The 20,562-nt window shown below is 38.8% G+C and overlaps 1 protein-coding gene and 1 long non-coding RNA gene across 2 annotated transcripts in view; one reads left to right on the forward strand and one right to left on the reverse strand.

Moving 5' to 3' along the window:
- Positions 1 to 20,562, reverse strand: part of LOC309495768 — a 44,535-nt gene that overhangs the window by 23,729 nt on the left and 244 nt on the right. The window lies entirely within an intron of this gene.
- LOC309495748 (cadherin EGF LAG seven-pass G-type receptor 2-like) lies at positions 419 to 19,764 on the forward strand. The gene is made up of 24 exons (XM_082165584.1): positions 419 to 572; positions 1,661 to 1,729; positions 2,031 to 2,194; positions 2,321 to 2,365; positions 2,478 to 2,567; positions 2,658 to 2,747; positions 4,603 to 4,710; positions 5,354 to 5,467; positions 5,550 to 5,643; positions 6,209 to 6,321; positions 6,416 to 6,589; positions 6,832 to 6,957; positions 7,056 to 7,307; positions 7,424 to 7,522; positions 8,035 to 8,207; positions 8,300 to 8,448; positions 14,057 to 14,364; positions 14,712 to 14,822; positions 15,816 to 16,007; positions 16,134 to 16,231; positions 16,753 to 16,917; positions 18,879 to 19,076; positions 19,451 to 19,549; positions 19,698 to 19,764. The coding sequence occupies exons 1-24, from the start codon at positions 497 to 499 to the stop codon at positions 19,747 to 19,749; spliced, it is 3,159 nt and encodes a 1,052-aa protein (XP_082021710.1). The 5' UTR covers positions 419 to 496; the 3' UTR covers positions 19,750 to 19,764.

A 20,562-nucleotide genomic window follows, 5' to 3' on the forward strand; every position in this document is an offset into this window, starting at 1 on the left:
ACAATAGGATTCCTTGCTCAATCTTTCTACCAAAGGGTCCATGGCCTGGAAAAGGGTGAAGACTCCTGATATTAGTAAGGTATAAACTAAGAAAAAAGTAATATATATTTAAAACTGCAGTTAATTGTTTTGAAATACAGTAATTGTTGGTTACACTCTGATTTGGGATGTTAGCTTTCACTGTTGTATTGGTCTATGTGAACTATTGCATGAGAAGCTGTGATACAAACTCAAAACAAGATCAGTAACAAAATCTGAGTTCAAGACATCTCAAATATCCTTAAATAAACTTGTAACATCAACTTCTTTCCAGAAAATCCCTCCCACATCACTCCTTATTATTAGCCTCAATGAAGCACCTTTGATACCTGCTTACACCAGAGAATAACTGTTTATGGTATACAATAAAGAGCAGTTCAAAGGGAGATTTTACAAAAGGAATATTCATTCTCTTTCCTCAAAGGTTTCATAATTCAGCCGGCACTGACAGTGAATTATGGAAAAGATGGATTTACTCTCTATTTTATTGATTTTAGCTTGTCTTCATGTGCACAGTGTAAGGAGTAATATTGGTAAGTCAAATTTATTCATAACCAGCGGAAGTTTAAATGTTTTAATGGGAGGCAGAACTTTGCTGATATATCTACCTAGGCCTACCTGTTGTTTAAAAACATGTTTTACAGGACTTTTTCTAATGAAGTAAAATGCTCATCAGGATTTAGTGATTATTTGTTTATTTTCATTTCCTAACCCTCTGCTCTTTGAAAAAATTATCCGGTGCTCTTTGAAAAATATACGTTTTTTTATTATTTAATTTTTTACTTCATCGGAATTGTAGGAAACTTGGTAAAGGTTTTGCCACTTGCTATGTGAACATACCAAAAAATCATGGACATGATTTGAAAAGGTTAAATGATCCTGTAAAAAATAGTCACATTGTGCTCCTGGTGGTCAATAATGAGCGCATTGGAAATGAATGGGAGACGAATTTCTAGTGAAAATCTAGTGAAATCTTTTGGTACTGCGGTCAAACAAAATCTCACCAAAAGCTCATTTTTTAAGATATCAAGCTCACATTTGGAACACAACTTGTTTAGATTTATGGTTTTGGTTTTCTTGCAGTTTTAGAGTAAAACATATTTTTTTTGAAAATATAGATTTCTTAAAAAAAAATTAAAATAGTATTTTTGTGCATTTTTCATAACAATAAACGTAAAATTCTGTAACTTTTTTTAAGTCCACTTTTTAAAACTTTTTTCACTTCAGCAATAATTTGCCAAGTGTCTTTAAAAAGAGACCAAACTTAAGTCTGTGTTAAGTCTTAAAGCATTCAAGATTTACATTATTAAACTAAAGTATAGTACATTCCTTTCATTGAAATATATATATATATATTTTTTACGCCATGTGAAGAGCACCAGAGGGTTAGGTGTACACACCGTTCTGCTCACTCTCAGTCTACATTCTCTAAATTGCTGCAGTGTCGACAAATAATTGATGTAAGGAGAAGATTTTAGGATGGTAGTTGAGACGTCACTAAAGCATTTCAGCAAAAAAATTCAGCTTTTCAGAACATTTTTAAACTGAATGCTTAATTTGTCTTGTTATGTTGTCTTTTATCTGTTTATTAAGTCCTGAAACCAATGACTTCTTGTTGTAGGTTTCTCACAGATAAACTGTACAACTGGAACTAATAGCTTTGTAGGGAGTGTCCTGGAGGAATATAAAGGTGAGAAATGTCCACTTAACAAACCAAGTACAACTCTATAGTCCACAATATCGATTCAAAATTATAAGTATTTTTTATTTATTAATATATTAATATGTTTTTATTATAATATTAATCTACAATTGTTAATATTTTGATTGAGGACCTCTGTGGTTTATTAAAACACCATTCCTTCTGGGAACATCATTACAAGAGCAGTAGCCTAATGCAAGATCAAAATGACATTATATTTATTTTTTAGATTGTTAAAAATTTTTTATTGTATAAGAGTATTTAAATATGTATACAATCTGGTTTACAGGAGATGTAGAGATTATCACTAATATCGGACCTGATGATCGTCTGGAGCTGGAGGGATATTTCAATCCCATTGGTGTGACATTTCTGGAGCTGCATTACTTTACTGGAGCCTCAACCGCTACTGTACGAACCAGAAAACCACTGGATGCTGATCAACTTAAGGAGGTTTGTTTCACTATTATATTTGTTAGATAAAGTAAATAAATATAAAATGAAGATAATCATACTTAATATACATAATATATACTATCATAAAGAAAGAAAGTGCCACATACTGTATGTCTCTTCCAGTCAGGAGGGAGTTTGTATTATTCAGTGACCTGCTCAAACACAGGGGTATGTTTATTTACACAATTGCATAATCCAATCATACAATAAGACATAAAGCATTATAAAAAATTTAAATTAAGCAAATAAACCTTCATTATAAAGTCTTTGTGCATTTCAGATAAAAAATACCCGGACATTAGAAGTTCGGGATGTCAATGACAATCCTCCGATCTTCCAGAGTAAAACATACAGCGTCACCGTGTCAGAGGTGTGTGTAATGTCACATCTTTATACAGCAGAAGTGTGTTTGGTCACTCAGAGACTCACAGCTCTTTGTAAACTGTGTCTTTTGCTCCAGGCGACAGCTGTGGGTTCAGATGTGCTCAGGGTTATAGCTGAAGATGCAGATGTTTATCCAGAAAACAACAAAATGATATATTCTATACTGGTGAGTCTCAACTGAGTCTAATGTATTTGATATATAACTAACACAATAGGCTTTCACAAAACTGAATTACTGGTGACTGTGATATAGACATGTTCCTGGAACTACATTTCTCTGAAAACTTGGACTATGATTTGCTACTTGCTATTGCTTATCAGTGGAAGGTAGTACTAGAAGGAGCAAAATTCAAGAGAGCATTTGACTCGACAAAATGAGTGAGTGCACAATTAATCAATATTTTTGGTCCTATTTTCACAAAAGAGAAAGACCAAAATTAAGACATTTCAATTTAGTCAGGTATGGACTACAAGACAGATGCAGCTGCAGATATGGCAGCTTTATTAAATGTACCACAAGCCAAACAGTCCAAAATCCAACAGGCAGAATTCAAAACAGGCAGAATTCAGGCGATCAGCGAACAATATAACTCAGTAGAGGCGAAGAACAATAATCCAGAGAACCAGTCCAAAGTCAAAAATGCAGAACACAGATAAAAAAAAGTCCATCACAACAACAGGGAATGAGCGTACACTTCACAAAGAGTGTGGAGATGGGAGTCGATTTATATAGGGTGTCTGAGTATGTGTGTGAATTGATATCAAGTGTGTCCCTGCATCTCAATGTCCATACTATCCATCCTAAACAGTATGTGAGATTAAAATAAGTGTATCCCAAAGCATAGTAAGTTGAAAAGAGTATGCCAGAAGACCCCAGATGGTCTACTGTTTAGGGTGGATTTTCGAAGTGTGGATCTGTGCTCACTATAACGGCTAATATTGCCTACAACCCACTGCGCTTTAGAGGAGGCAACAACAAACACAAGTAAAAAGTGTTGAAAACTACAAAACATGGCGGATATGCGCGACCAATGGTGAAAGGTTTAGATAAAGGTTTGAGTGACTAATCAAAGGTTAACCTGATAAAAAAAAAAATATATATATATTTAATGTTATCCGTGTTATATTTCATCTGCAATAACAATGTGGACTTTTATAAAGATACGTTTGGCCATTAACTTTTAAATGCATCATTATGCATTAATATGAGGAGAGTTCTGCAGATCAAGGTGCTACTGCATTTCTCTCTAATACAGTAGGAAATGTTATCTTTGACAAGATGATTGACAGGCCAGTTTACTGTGACAGGATGTGATAGAGAGCAACCGTTAAAGACGCAATTGTATGACGCCGTTAAAGACGCAATTGTATGACGTGATAGTATGTCCAAAAAGCTTGTCTACTCTTCTGCTGCACACTCAAAAGTATGTACTTTTAGGGCGTAGTATAAGTAGGCGAACTGAGATGCTGTATGTGTGATCTGAAGACTGGTGATTTAGAGCACTGCCATGTGTGAGTATTCTGGGATATGGAGTCCGGGGCGGCCATGTTTGAAGTATGGGTTGTGAATTGTAGTCCACTGACCTAACAAATTTTAAATGCTTATGTCTGCTAAACGTTTACTTTTGATTAGAACACTAACATACCTCAAAGTTAACATGTAAAACAACACATTTTTATTTCATGAGGCATTAAAAATCTGAAGGAAACAACATTTGTACTTCCACTTCAACATCTCAATCATCTCTGACCTAGCTACCATTTATCTAATCTGTTAACCATATATGCACTGGATGACAGTTTATAAGTTTCTACGTTTTCAACATTACATTTCTAAAACGGCTGTTAATAATAAAAAAAAAAATTGTCAGTCAATTAAAATATATTTAATTTTGAATAAGCACATATTTAACTATTTAACACATTAATGCATTTAGGTCTTTAGGGGGGAAAAACAATTTGAGTGTAATAATGTGTGAGCTCGGTTTGTGTTTTCTCATTTAAATCACATACCCTGACAGCCTCCAGCACCAGATGAACTTGAAGTGAGAAGTGACGGATACATCAGGTTGACACAACCTCTGAACTACGACAGTGCTCAACAGTACATCTTCACCGTGCAAGCTAAAGTAAAGACAAACTCTCTGACATCCTACTAACCTCCATTTTACTAAATATTGTTCTAAACTTTAAGGAATAATTTGCCCAAGAGTAAAAATTCTGTCGTCATTTACTCACCCACATGTTGTTCCAAACCTGTACACTCTCAGAAAAAAAGCAGGGCAGTACCCTTTCAAAATGTACACCCTTTGTACCTTCTTTACCCCTAAAAAAAAAAATATATATATATTGTTTTTTTTTCTTTTTTTTTTTTCTGTAAATTCTCGCTTATCGGGCTTATGCTACTCTGAATAATGCCTGAACTTCGTATTTTGAGCACTTCTTGCGTTGTTTTTTGCCTCTTCACGATTACTTGTTTAATTTAGTCCCAATTTGTAAGTCGCTTTGGACAAAAGCGTCTGCTAAATGACTAAATGTAAATGTAAATGTAAAGGGTGCATATTACTACCTTGAAGATACATAATACCTGTTGAAAGGGTGCCACTCCAATGCCCTTTTTTCTGAGAGTGTATGACTTTCTTTCTTCTGTGGAACACTAAAGCAGATGTTTAGTATGATTGTCCAAAATGCTTTTTCTCTTACAACGAAATATACATTTTTGGATGAACTATCATTTTAAAGATAGTAATACAACACTACATTTCTTTGCAGGATATAGGAGATCTCAGTGACACCACAACAGTTACAATAATAGTTGAAGATTTTGACAATCTTAACCCTTATTTTGATCACAGTCTCTACAAGGCATCCATTGAGGAAAATCAGGTAAATAACATCATGATCAATATTTAAACGCATGTCTGATCAAACAAATGAAACCCTCCATGTCTTTTCTGTCCATGCACAGGTAGGACAGTTTTCAAACGTCACTCCTGAGGCCATAAAAGCTCAAGATGGCGACACGGGCATCAACGAGCCTGTACTTTACAGCATAACAGCAGGTGCTGTTAACAGAAGATTTCTACAACTAGTTTTTTGATAGGCATGGTAGAGCTAGACATGAAATACGGATTTTATTAAATCTGACAAAATGGAGGGATGCAAGAGGGTCACTTGCCAACAGTGAAAAGTTAAAGCTGTTTGCAGTGCAATAAATTGATCCGAAGGAAGTTACAACTTGTTAGATTAGGCATTCTGCACACTTTAAATCAGACACGAAAATAAAGAAGTGTGGTAAGATTACATTTATTTGAATGAATTAGAGAGAGAGAGATGTGCGTGTGATTTACATGCATCAGTGCAGCATCTCTCTACTATCAATGAAGCTGTGAGTTTAATTACATTAAAAACAGCGATGTTACCACCTCCTTGCTGAGTAATGTAATGTAGCGATTCAGTAGCGAAGCCATTCTATCAATAAAAGTCGCGGGCAGCGTTGACAACAAGTTTCTGTGCTCCTGAATGTTTCTGTGTGTGCACAGCATGATCTCTGTGTGCAAGTGATGTGTGTGATTCTGATTTAAGTTTCTGATTATAACACATCATATATCCACATTTCTGTTCCAGTCTTTCCAAATGAATATCAGAGCAACTTTGAAATTAATCAAAACAGTGGAGTCATTTCTGTGACAACGGCACTAGACAGAGAGAAAATCAACCAGATAACTGTTCACATACAGGTGACAGACGTTTCTGAAGACATTCATGAATCTGAAGAGATTTCAGTATTTTGATGGTTCACATTTTTTAATCAGTGTTTCCTTTTAAAAACAGGCAACTCAGCAGAATGATACCAGTAAAACGGCTAACGCTGTGGTGTCCGTCACCATTGAAGATGTGAATGACAACCCTCCGAAATTTGACCAGGATGAGTACACCGTATCTATTCTGGAAAATTCACCACCGGATCAGTTGGTTCTTCAGATTAGAGTCACTGATCTAGACATGGTACTGTTGTTCCTATAATGGTGACTAAAATGGTGAAACTCATGAAAACTGTCAAGAAATGTCTGGTTATATTTGACATTTTAATAAAATGTAAAGTATTGAAATTAAGGCATAACACTTAAATCTCTTTTCTAACTGGCCAAGTCTTCAACCTTACAACTGTTATAAACTTAAAGTTTTTGTCAAGCCAACATACAGTCTGTTCTGATGTACTAACCTTTTCTAGTTTTCTCTCTGATCAGGGTGGGTTCTCTAAAGGTCACTTTATCATGGATAACGGTACCTTCGTTATCAACAGTCAAGGAGTAATATCACTCCGGAGCGACGCTACCTTGGATAGAGAAACTGTAGACAATTACATCATACAGGTACAAAGCATTCATATTCATTTCTTAAATCCAACTAGTTACAAAATGTCCAGGATGACTATTCATTCTGAATGGGATGCTTGCCTTGTCTTTCTCAGGTTGTAGCTGTAGACCAGCCTGTCAATGGTTTAAGCTCCACAGCTCGGGTCATCATCACTGTTCTGGACGTCAACGACAACAACCCACAATTCCTTCCTCTGCCAGAGCCCATTGAGATTAAGGAAGGTGCGTACACACCCTCATCACCTGGAGAGGTGTGCAAAATCTCAGCCACAGACGCTGACATTGGAGACAACGGACGTGTCACCATCACCACTTCCTCACACAGTGAAATATTCAGATTCAGAGAGGTGAGGGGACTTATGAGAAAGGCAGCTGTCACTGTGCCTACAGTAAATGATATCATAAATTTATAAATATGAAATTGTAAAAAAAAAAAAAAAAAACGCTTATTTCATTCCTTAAGGATGGGACTCTCCTAGCCATTGAGGAACTGGATCGGGAGACACAGGATATGTATGATGTGGTCATTGTTGCCATGGACCATGCAATCCCACAGAGATATGTACAGTAACAATATCTATTTATTTGTATTATTACATAATGTAAATACTGTATGTGTAGTTCAATTCAATTTGCGATTGGAACATTCTGTGGCATTTCCTCATTTGGAAGGTTGTAAAGGGTTTTATCTGTCTGCCAGCATATAAAGAACTAGTTGACTGATTGGCCGTAGCTTCATGGAATATAAACTTTGAAAGATTTTCCCAATTTAGTTTGAGGCGTTGTTTAAGTAGCATTGCAACTTTGAGCACACCTGCACATTCATTTTGTCCTAAAGGTTATATCTCAGTTTAATTTTTATTTATCTATCCCTAAATGACACACAAACATGAAAAAAGAAGCTGCAGTATGTTCTAGATTTTACAGATATTCAAAAATCTGGCTACCTGATACTAGTTCGATCCTTACAAGTTAATTACTGTTAATTCCAGACATTAAGTTAGATATTAGACATTGCAAATATTAACTTTTGGTCTGTAATACGAAAGGTTTGCTTGGTTTAATTTTCTGCAGAATATCACCACAGTGAGGGTCAGTATCACAGATGTTAATGACAACGCTCCAGTTTTCAGCTCTGACACCTACAGGAAAAGCATTCTGGTTAAAGACGCCAAAGTTGGAGATGTGCTGCTGACGCTCTCGGCCACAGATAAAGATGCTGGAAACAACGCGCTAATTAGTTATAGGTAAGCTTAAGCTAACTAAACTTCCATTTCTTTAAGATCAATAATATGAAAGCTAAACCATGAACTCACTTACTTATGTTGTCTTTCTGTAGTTTCTCTGAAAACTCCTCAATGGTTGTATTGGATGCTGAAACAGGAGACATCACTTTGACCTCTGACCTTAGCGAGGTCACAGAAGACACGCTGCTAACCCTCACTGCTATAGCGACAGATCATGGAACACCACCAGAATCTGATGAAGGTTTGGGCTTCATAACAACTTTGTTGTTCTTCCTTAGAGCTCTATCTATCTCTCTAGTGATCCCACCTAAATACTGTAAATATGTCCACAAAGAGGCAGAAAAATGCTAGCTCTAATGTAGTACTACTAGTGTTAATGCAGTTTATGCCAGCACAAAACATTTATAGAGTTAAAACTGGGGGGCCATTTCACATGATTGGAAATAACATATAGAGCTACAATAGTCCCAAAACGAATGTATAACAAAATATGATTCACAAATGCGTAAGCAAATATAGTATATATTTACAAACTCATAATTCTTATTCACAAAACATGATATGTAAATCCACAACCAAATGTACATTCACTAAATAAGAAAAAACGCAATTCATAAATACAAGTAACTTATGTTCCTCTTTGGTTGGTCAGTCGACGCCACGTCGAGACGACGAATAGGAATCTCGCTAGAGGCCAATCTACTTCGAGTGAAACTAAAACAAGCCAATGTACATTGGCGTGCAATCATTTGCATCAGCTGTGCAGCCTCGCAGCGCGGGCATATAACGAGCAGCTGGTGTGATTGCACTTCAGCTTTTTGCTTCGGAGCCAAGCACTTCGATGCTTCTACACAGAGAGTGTGACTTCAAACAAGCCTTTCTGGACCTCTCCTTCCCGGTGCGGGTGTCACAGCACAGCAGTGTGAACAGTCTTTTTTTCTCTTCTCTCTTCTCTGTCTTTTTTGTTTTGGTTTTTGAGCAAACAAAAAAGCTGTTATAACACCGGCATGCCGCCAGACCTTCAGCCCGTGGTCAGATCCCTCATTCCTGTGGGCAGGAGTCCCCTTGGAACAGGTGTCCAGGCATGCTGTGGTATTCACAGATGCTTCTGCCACCGGCTGGGGTGCCACATACAACGGGCTTGAAGTGTCAGGGATGTGGACGGGACACAACTGCATTGGCACATCAACTGCCTCGAGTTGCTAGCAGTACGTCTCGCCCTGAACCACTTAAAGAGGCCGCTACAGGGCAGAGACGTGCTGGTCCGTACGGACAACACTGCGACCGTTGCGTACATCAACCGTCAAGGTGGTCTACGCTCCCGTCGCATGTCGCAACTCGCCCGCCATCTCCTCCTCTGGAGTCAGAAGCATCTGAGGTTGCTTCGAGCCATGTATGTCCCTGGTGTGATCAACCGTGTGGCCGACGAGCTGTCACATTTCCCCCAGTGAGCCTACTTGCACAGACCCTGTGCAAAGTCAGGGAGGACGAGGAGCAGGTCCTTCTGGTGGCTCCCTATTGGCCCACCCGGACTTGGTTCCCAGAACTCATGCTCCTCGTGACAGTCCCTCCCTGGCCCATTCCTCTGAGGAAGGATCTTCTGACTCAGAGACGGGGCATCCTATGGCACCCGCGTCCGGACCTCTGGAAACTCCATGTCTGGTCCCTGGATGGGATGCGGAGGTTCTAGGTGACTTACCCCCAGAGGTACTTAACACCATCACTTCTGCGTGAGTGCCGTCTACGAGACGTGCGTACACCTTGAAGTGGAACCTGTTCGTCGAGTGGTGTTCTTCTCGTAGAGAGGACCCCCAAAGATGTTCGATAGGGTCAGTGCTTTCCTTCTTGCAGCAAGGGTTGGAGTGAAGGCTGTCTCCCGCCACCCTCAAAGTACATGCTGCCACTATTTCAGCTTATCACGACCACATAGATGGCAAATCAGTTGGAAAGCACGACCTGGTCGTCAGGTTCCTTAGGGGGGCGAGACGGTTAAACCCTCCTCAACCCCCCTCCATACCCTCTTGGGACCTTTCCCTGGTGCTTCGAGCACTTCGAGCACACATTTAATATTCAACAATATTATTGATCTGCCTTACTTAGGGTGGATGATGATGCAATTTTCTTCTAGAGACAAACTTTGTTGTATTATTTTCATGTTATCAATGTGAAGCTGCTTTGATACAATCTGTATTGTAAAAAAGCGCTATAAAAATAAAGGTGACTTGACTTGTCTTCAGGATGCTCCCTTTGAGCCTTTGCAGTCAGCGGATTTAAAGCTTCTTTCTTTGAAGACTTTGCTGCTGATTGCACTGGCCTCTATCAAGAGGGTAGGGGACCTGCAAGCATTTTTGGTCGACGAATCGTGCCTAGAGTTCGGGCCGGGTGACAACCATGTTGTACTGAGACCCTGGCCTGGCTATGTGCCAAAGGTTCCTACCACTCCTTTCAGAGACCAGGTAGTGAACCTGCAAGCACTGCCTCTGGAGGAGGCAGTTCCGTTAGCGCTCTGCGTATGTACGTGGACAGAACTCAAAGCGTCAGGACCTCAGATCAGCTCTTTTTCTGTTACGGAGGCGAGCAGAAGGGAAAGGCTGTCTCCAAGCAGAGGATGGCCCACTGGATAGTGGATGCCATCGCCTTGGCTTACCAAGCTCAAGGCGTGCCCTGCCCGCTCAGGTTGCATGCTCACTCCATGAGAGGCGTTGCATCCTCCTGGGAGCTGACACGTGGCTCCTCGCTAACAGATATCTGTAGAGCTGCGGGCTGGGCGACACCTAACACGTTCGCTAGATACTATAGCCTACGTGTAGAGCCGGTCTCCTCCCGTGTTCTCGCCCTAAACGGGTAGAAGCACTGAGAGGCCCGGCTCTGTTGGCTTGCTGCACCCTACTGTGCTCCATATTCTCCAGAGTGAAAAACCTGTAAGTCCTCCACCACCCTCGGCCCGGACATGGCGGAGCGTCCGGTGCCAGGCCTTTATCCGTTGAATCCTTGAGAACCGGGTTTAGCTGGGTCCCATATGTGTGACTCTACGGGGATCCCATATGTGTATTCTCCACGGCTGCTCCTAATCGAAGCCCGTGTCTTTCCCTTGGGCTAAGTCACCCAATATTCATATGCAGTACAATCAGCTAGTCCATGGGTGCTTCTCATTTCTTATTTGTGCATCCTCGTTTCCTTTCCTCGCGTCTCAGCTCCACCCCCTGTAGGATGCGAGGGAAGGCTGCAAGGAAAGAAAATGAGGACGGAGTAATCAAATGTAACTTTTTTTATACATTGGAATAGTTGATCACTCGAGCATCACTTCACCGCGTCATCAGCAGCGCTCAAAGGATCTGCCCTTATGTTGTTGAAGTTTGTTTATTTAAGAAATTCATAATAAATAATAATAAAGCAAGATACCCTGTTGAAATATGTGAGATGTGTGTTTATATAAACTGCAAAGGTAAAGTATAAATTAAAATTATAGAGACCGATGTGAAGGGGGAGGAGAATTTATTCGTGCGTCAAGTTTTAGTAGATGAAACTCTTCCGCATAGGATACACCTGTGTATCCTCGCTCATGACTCCTCAGGAAGCCTCCTCACTCCTCGATCCTCGACTCCTCGCGGTGCAATTAGAGAATTGAGATGTCCTTCAAGATGGCTGAGCTCGATCGGTTTCCGGGTCATAGGATGGAGGACGGAGGAGCGAGGAGACGAGGAGGGATATTGAGAAGCACCCCTAATGTATCTTTCCAAGATTGTGACTTCCGCAGCGTCCCTTCCCTCCATAGAAAGGGCATGCTTTCCCAGTATTATCCAATAATTTCACTGTATGGGTTATCACGGAATAACAGTGACAGATACACTCTGTGTAAGCCCTCTCCTATCGTCCTTCCAGGCAAGAAGCTTACACAGGGCGCTGGATAGGGTGCAGCAGCTGTGGCCCTTTAGTAGGGAATCCTATTCGTCGGTCTCGACGTGGCGTCGACTGACCAACCAAAGAGGAACGTCTCGGCCAGGGCGGCCAGCTTTCCAGGCTTGGGTCCTCAGCAAAAAACTGAAGTGCAATCACACCAGCTGCTCGTTATATACCCGCGCTGCAAGGCTGCACAGCTGATGCAAATGATTGCACGCCAATGTACATTGGCTTGTTTTAGTTTCTCTCGAAGTTGATTGGCCTCTCTAGCAAGATTCCTATTCATCGGTCTCGACGTGGCGTCTCAGTTCCCTCCCTCAGGGAACGAGGGTTACCATATGTAACCGAGATGTTTTCATGTGTACAAATTGATTGTTGAATCTGCATTTGCAAATCGTGTGTATGTGTGGATCACTGTGGATTCGTATGTGAATTTTGTGCGTGTCAATTATCTTTTTTACATCATATTTTACAAATTAATACATTTTGAGACTATTTCAGCTCCATGTCAAACAGCTGTGGCACTTGAATTTATTCACTTTAGGGCTTTTGATCTATTTTGTTTAGATTACAGCACAAATTGTTCTGTAATCTGCTAAAACACTGCCTGCACAGTCATTCAAATCTAAAGTGAGCCCTGCATCTTGTGCACATTATGGTACATTTGCGAACATATTTTTGAATTGAATTTTACAACACATTTAACAAAAGAACAAACATAATCTTCTTAAATACAAACATAACTTACTCAAATCCCTCCCCCTCCACAATAACCCTGGAAATCGGTAAAAAATTATAATAAAAAAATGTAAAATCTTTAAAGTGCTTAATACAGTGCTTTATATCACACACTCCTGTTAAGCATTAAGCATATACTACAACTTCAAACAAATCTCAAGAACATCTCCCAAATTTCGTAAAATTAAGAAGACTTCCCCTTGATCACATATGTAAGCTTCTCAAGGGCCAAACTGGATATATCAAGTTTTTCAGCTAAAGTCCAAGGGAAGGACAACTTGTATTATTCCAGCAAAGGGCAATTGAACGCCTGGCTTGTAGTAGGCACAAATCCATCAGTTTTTTCTCTTTGACGGGCAGAGAGCAATTGTCCACATAGACACCCAATACACATATTACCAGGTTTAAAGAAATAGGAGTAGTAGTAAATTGAGATACATACTGAGTCATTTTCCTCCAAAACTTTTGCACCTCACCACATTACCACACACAATAAAAAAAATTACCTTGGAAATTATAAGTCAGGAATACTAGGGTTCAATTTAATCTCACCGGAGTGATATAAGTTCTCATTAACCAATTATACTCTAAGAGTCCCAAACGAATATTTATAGTTTGAGTTTGTGTTTTTAAACATATTGTACCCCACTTATCAAAGGAAATGTCCTGTATCCATGCTCGTCTTTTATTTTCAGAGTTTTCTTTATGATTCTGTACCAGTATATTATATAATTGGGTAATTCGCCCTTTACTTTGTTTCTTGTGTGGAAAAGGTTTCCAGTGTGGATAAGGAAGGGAGTTGCACAGAATTCTTTAGTTTTGAAAAAATAAAACTTCAAAGCTCCAGGTATTTAAAAAAATGTTATTTGAGGGGTATATGAAACTTTGATACCAGATTGTCAAATGACATTAAAATATTGTCTTCATATAAGTCCATCAATCTATCTATTCCCTTATTCAACCATAGTTTAAACCCCATATCATTTTTAGCTGGAGTGAAATATTAATTCCCCCAAATCGGGGAGAAGCAAGACAATAATGGGGCCTCTCCGAGAAATGTATGAACTTCATACCAGATCATAATGGTATTCTTCACAAATGGGTTATGGTACATTTGTGTCCCAAACGTGTGCCCTTGGTTTGCATGTAAGAATCAACCTGACCTCAATAGAACTAACATATCGAAACAAACATCTTTCTTCTCTCTGTAGCCGAAGTCTTGATCTACTTCCAAATTGCTCCTTTCACTGAGAGTGTGAGTTTTGAAAGCTCCTCCTACAAATTCACAATAAAGGAGAATGAACCTGAGGCCTCAATAGTGGGCAAGGTCAAGGCATTAACAGGAAGTCCAGTGGTTACGGTCAGCTATAACATGAAGTCACATGAGAATGTCTTCTCTGTGGATGATGAGGGAACCATAAAAGCTCTCAGACCGCTGGACAAGGAGAAAGAGGAGTGGTACATCCTCACAGTAGAAGCCATAGACTCCAGAACTCCTGCAAACACTGCAGAGACAACGGTACTATTCTCACTTTAAACTAAGGCCAGAAACAAACTCTACACAAGTGCACAATTTATGTTAATGCATAGTGTTCTTTGTTAAAATGTATGTTAATGCCCGCTGTATCCCCCATTAAAGCAACATTGCATTTGCATTCTGACACATTTCAGAATGCAATGACACAAGTTGTGCAGTTATAAGTGTTTACGTTCTCATACTTACCTTGAGTTACCTTTCTGGCCTTAGTCTTACTCTTCAAGCACGTCAAAGTTTCTCTTCTTAAAAGAAAGCTGTCACTGGGCTCATTTATATTTCTAATCCTAATATATATTTCTTATAGACTTTCTTTCTCTCACAATCTTCAGGTCAGCGTTGAGGTTGAGAACGTGAATGAGGCTCCTGTGTTTGATGCTGAAATATATAAAGCAGAAATTTTCAGTATCTCTCCATACAAATTCCCTATAGTGAAGGTCCAGGTGAGTGTGGCATAGACATCAGATATAAATGAAGTGGATGTAGGCAGATCTATTTTGTAATAAGTGGTTTTTGCTAAGGCAGACATCACTGTTTCTGTTGTTACTAGTTTAAAACTAGATTAAAGTCGCATCTCTTCAGCCAGGCATTCATATAATCCTACAGTTCAAACTACAATCCGGCCTCTAGCTCATAAATGCCAGAGGAGAACTGGCCCCAGACTGAGCCTGGGTTCTCCCAAGGTTTTTTTTTCTCCATTAGGTCACCTGATGGAGTTTTAGGACACCATTAGGTCACTTGATGAAGTTTTTCGGTTCCTTGCCACTGTTGCCTTTGGCTTGCTCAGTTGGGGATATTTTGGGGATATTTAATTTAATTTTATCAATCAATAAATTCCTCTTGAAACAAACTTTGTTGTATTATTTTAATTTAATACTGTGAAGCTGCTTTGATACAATCTGTATTGTGAAAAGCGCTATACAAATAAACTTGACTTGACTTGACTTATTGCTCATACTAAAGGGCTAGTGATTTGTTCAAACCCTTAACCCTAAGTAATACATTTCGACATGCAACTCATCCCATGCCGTCTGAGGAGATATGTGCTGGTGTTTTTCAAAGTGATCAGACTTACTTTTTTTCTCCTGGCATATAAAATGCTGTTGTCTGAAATCTTTACCCCAAAGCAGCTGAGCCACTCTTTAAAAAAAGTTATATACAGAACCCTTGACTCAGTTTTAAAGAGCCCTTTATGCTAAAAAAAGTTTTATATATTTTAAATATCTCAAATGATTGAATAATACTTTCATGTAATATAGAAGAGTGCTATCCGTAAAAATATTACTAAACAGTAAACTTACTAAATGAAAGTACATAACCAAGCTCAGAACTGTATATTTCATAGTCGTTAATAAACAAAAACATTTTAATCACAATTGATTATTTATTTTTTTGTATTCACATAACTGGTTGAAATGTGGTGGTGTGTCCCTCAGGCATCGGACCCTGATGTGGGCGAGAGCTCAGAACTGCAGTATTCCCTGCTGGAGTCCACAACTCTGCTGGATGTGGAGGCAAGCACTGGTCAGGTCTACGTACTGGATGCATCCAGATTTGGAGGCAATCCTTCCACCTTTCAGGTTAAAGCCACTGATAAACATGGGCTGTTCACGACTACAACAGTACAGGTGAGCAGAAACAGAGGGAGAGAAAAAGAGAACGCTTTTGTAAGACTGTTTCAAATGACCAATGACATTTTGATTGAGAAGAGAACACCTTTACAAAGACGGACTTCTTGTGTTTGTCACCTGCAGATCGAAGTAAAACAAAGTGTACATCATGACAGCGTCTCAGTAATCTCCTTAAACCGGCCCGTATACATAGTGGAGAAGATGATACCAGAGATGGAAGAGTGAGTAATCTCTATTTGATATTGAAACGTGTTATTGAGACAGAATAAGAGCATTTCTATTTGTGAAGTGCTAATGTGTTTTGAGCTAAGAGGAAACATGTTTAAGGATTAATTAACCCAAAACTAAATTTAAAAATGAATTATTTTACTCACCCTCATGGGATTCCTAACCTGTGTGTCCTGCTATGTTTTCAAAGAAAATGTTCATTGTTCTTTCCCACAAAAAAAAGCATAACAAAAAAATAGTCCATATGACATTTCCAAGTCTAAGTCACCTTGTCTGTAGAACAGACTGAAATTTACACCATTATTTACTGAAGCTTCCGTTCTAAGTGAGTTATGTCAGGGTGTCAAATTATAGAAATGGATCGATCATGAGCAAAACGTTATTTTAAGCCAGTTCTTATCAATTAATTGTTTTTTCTTTTTTTACAAATTAGACTGAATTGGTGCTTCATCATGTTACCTCCTGTTATTGTTTTGTGTTCTATACACCATCTGATTGTGTGTTTCTTCCTTAGATCCATGGGGAAAGCTTTAGGCTGGACTGTGAAAATCCTCAGTGTGAGAGCGGAGGATGGGAATGAGATGCGCACCATTCTTAGAGAATCTACAGACAAGACTTACGTCAGTTTCATTGCCATGGACTCCAGTGGTGCTGTCATCCAAGCCACAGAGGTCAAAGAGTAAGTTGAACTAATAGCAGTTTATTCAGACTAATCTAATGTGAAAGCTGATGTGGAAATGTGCAAGTAACATGTTTTACAATAAATAGAGTTATCATGGTTGTAGCCTTGTGGACAGTGCTCTGACTTTAAATCGGTTATAGTTTTAATCAGTTATAAAATTCCTCTGAGATTTGAATACATTCATTTTTATTTTAAATCTTACTGTCCACAAGGCTATTGGTTTGCCAACTATGTTCGTGTAAGAAAACCAGTCAGGAATTTGAATTATGTGACAAGTGTGAGCTACAATTGCATGATTGCACAAACTTTTAAAGTGCCCCTATATGCTATTTTAAAGTTTCCTAATGTTGTTGTGGAGTCTCCTACAACAGGTTTACATGCATCAAAGGTCAAAAACAGTTTAATTTCCTCATAATATACATTTGCACATCACCACATTTTCAATGATTCTTAAACGACTCGTCAAATGAATCAATCTCTCTAAATGTGCTCTGATTGGCCAGACAGCTCAGTCTGTTGTGATTGGTTTAACGTGTACAGCGCGCCTGTCGAAAACCAAAACGGCCATTGCCATAACAACGTCAGCTGTCCCGTAAACTAAAGACAGTAATGAACAATGACGTTGATTTTACCATATCAATGCGAGCGCAAGTCCGATGATGAAACACTGGAAGAACTAGTTATTCAACCCGAACCTCCATCGCAAGGACGGCTCGAGCAGGACTTTTCTCAGTGATACACAAGTCAGTTTGAGGTACATTGAGATGTAGCAACTAATTCCTCACCATCAGCATTAACAAGTGCATGTCCATCAACAAACCGATTATTTTACTTGTACTCATTTATTTACCGAGTATTTTTGTAATATATTGCGGTGAACACGTGGAAACTGTATCAATAACTCTGCATGAATGACTGATGTGAATGACTGGTGTAACATAAACGCTGGTAAAACAAATCTTGCTCCATGTTTAATCTTTCCTCAAAGTAGTGAAAATGACAGACAATCTGCATTAATAGACACAGTTATAGGTAATAGTGGTCCACAGCTGATTAGCAGAGGTATTTCAGTAAGACAGTGATAGCGTGAGTTAGCCAGTTAGCAGGAGACCTACACAATATAAAACTCAAAACTAAGTATTTTGAACACCATCTTTCAAGAGCAAGCGGTTTGTGAATCATGCATTGAATTCCAAGATTCCAAGGAGTCGTCAGTAAAATAAAGGGAACACAGCAAAAGTTTAGGATTATACTGCTGTGTTATCGTGGTAAAGATGAACTTTAACCACTGATTCTTCACATGCTCGTCCTTGGGCAGTGAAAAAAAACTGGCTTTACTTTCACATTGTAGAGCACATCGTCTTCTCGACATGATGCTATCCAGTGTCCACAGGAATCAGCTGCCGGTTTGAGGTTCAAGTTTCCCCTGGTGTCTGCACGCAATAAGTGGGCGGGCAATATGCTAATGTTTCATCTTGACGTCACGGCTTATGACTCGTTTGAAAAACAATTCATTTCATTGACTCAGAATTGACTCTTACTTTTGAAAGACAATAACTTTATATACGGTGCACTTTCAGATTTAAAACTTTGCAGGATGTTTTCATTCACTTAGAGCTATGTTACACACTACATGAAAGGTCATTTTCAAAAAATCCATAAAAGGGGCACTTTAACATCACAATACGCAGATATGTATCCACCTTGAAAAGTGTTCCTCAGAATTATGATTTATAAAAGTTTACAAATCATAAACATACATATTTATGAATACTTTATGTAAGTGCTAACAAAAATATGAGCTATTTATATGAAAAAATGAATTAGCATTTAGCATTAGCAAAAATATATACTCTTCATAATTCCCTCTGGCCTGCTTGCCTGAATTACATCTATTCTGTATAATTAGGATGAGAGTGTAATGGGCAGCATCTGAAATAATATCTTCACTCTCACAGAAAGCTGAACAGTGAGAACAAAGTTTTAACATCTGAGCTGGAGAAGGTTTTTGGTCCTGGTTTGGAAATTAAAGTGGAGGACAGTTCAGGAAACTCTGGAGAATCCAGTCAAGACGTCACAATCGCTCTCATCGCTGTCAGTGTTAGGCTGGCTGTAATCAGTGTGACTTCAGTGTCGACTATTATCCATCTTGTCAAGTAAGTTATTACTGGCCATGTAACTGCAGTCTGTGTGTGTGTGTGTGTGTATGTGTGTGTGACAGAATAAAGTTAGTTATGGTCAACTAACCTGTCTACTAATCCTAATTGAAAAATAAACTTAAAGTCATCATGAAATCAGAATTGATTTTTTTAATTTGATTGATTTAAATGGTCTGCTCTGTTTCACCTGGACTGCCAGTAATAAATACTACAGCTTTCCTAAAATGCTGTAATGTGATGCCAGTTGTCTTTATAGTGATAAAATTATGTTTCATGTTGAACATTGCTCATGTTTTAGGGGTAATTTTATCACAGTGAAAAAATTTATATGTTTGGTCAATTAGTTATAATACATATTTTTGCTGCCTCAGGAAAAATGGCACCAATTCTGACAGACAGAGTTCAAATACAGACATTGATTTACCTGAAAGGAGAAGCAGTATTGACCACAAACTTGCCAACTTTAAGAAGTAAGTGTAAAAATAATGTTAAAGATCTGATACAAATAGTTTGAAAAGATTGTTCTCAAATACAAAATATGCACCAGTTACCATGTTTTTATCTGCATTGATTTGTTCTGAGATGTTTGAGTAAACATGTTTCTTCTTTTGTTAACAGAGACCCAGAACCCAGAGAGGTAAAGCCCCTTACTGTAACGACAAACCCATAGAGTATAATTCATTAAGTATCATTTTGTCATTAAACATGGAATCTAAATTCTTATTTGAAATTTTGACAGAGAATCTGAGAATGGAAGTGATATCAGGTGAAACAGCATCTCTGCCCTCTGAAAACACCCTGATGGATTAAAGCTCCTCACTTCTTATCAGTGGTGTACAAGACTTCATGAACTGATGTCTTGATTATGACGATATATAGCCCTAATCCTAAACTTGAGATGTAGGCAGCTGTTAAGGGTTGAGTTCCCAACATGGAGGAAACAACACGAGGGCTTCTTTAGACAGAAATCAGGCTCTGGGCTTCAGCATTACAGGGTTAACATCTTTGATCATGTGTCCTCAGTTCCAGGATCAGCTGTCATGTGACTCTCACAATGATAAACTCAGGTCACAACAGACACAACACAGGGCGAATTCCCTTCAAAGAGGCAAGCATCACTCTGCTCCACTCATTATATATTACTGTCTCATAGTGCCTATCTGGATCACCCACCATGAAGCCAGATGTCACTGCCACTTTATTATGAATTGAAATGTTATTTAAAAACAGAATTCATACTGAAAAATACAGCAGCTGTTAAGACAGATGTAGCACTGTAGTCCTGTAGAGCAAACAGGAGAGGTGGTGCTGGATACGCCACAGTCACTTTGATTGATTCCCAAGGAATAGAAGAACTGCCAAATGTGTATATGTAAATAAATGTAGATTTTTAAATATGGCCCCTGTGTCTTTAATTCACATTTTACATTTGGTAAAAACTAACAAACATTATTATGTTAGGGATATTTCAATTAGTTAAATT

Source organism: Leuciscus leuciscus (genome assembly GCF_965113295.1).
Source record: "Leuciscus leuciscus genome assembly, chromosome: 3".
Taxonomy (NCBI): Eukaryota; Metazoa; Chordata; class Actinopteri; order Cypriniformes; family Leuciscidae; genus Leuciscus; species Leuciscus leuciscus.

What these genes read in the sequence shown, in the direction of transcription:
- LOC309495748 (XM_082165584.1), top strand. Translation starts at nt 497, where the DNA reads ATGGAAAAGATGGATTTACTCTCTATTTTATTGATTTTAGCTTGTCTT. An exon ending in ACCACCAGAATCTGATGAAG is followed by an intron (nt 8,449 to 14,056) that starts GTTTGGGCTTCA and finishes TTCTCTCTGTAG; the next exon opens with CCGAAGTCTTGATCTACTTC. An exon ending in AAACTTGCCAACTTTAAGAA is followed by an intron (nt 19,550 to 19,697) that starts GTAAGTGTAAAA and finishes TTTTGTTAACAG; the next exon opens with AGACCCAGAACCCAGAGAGG.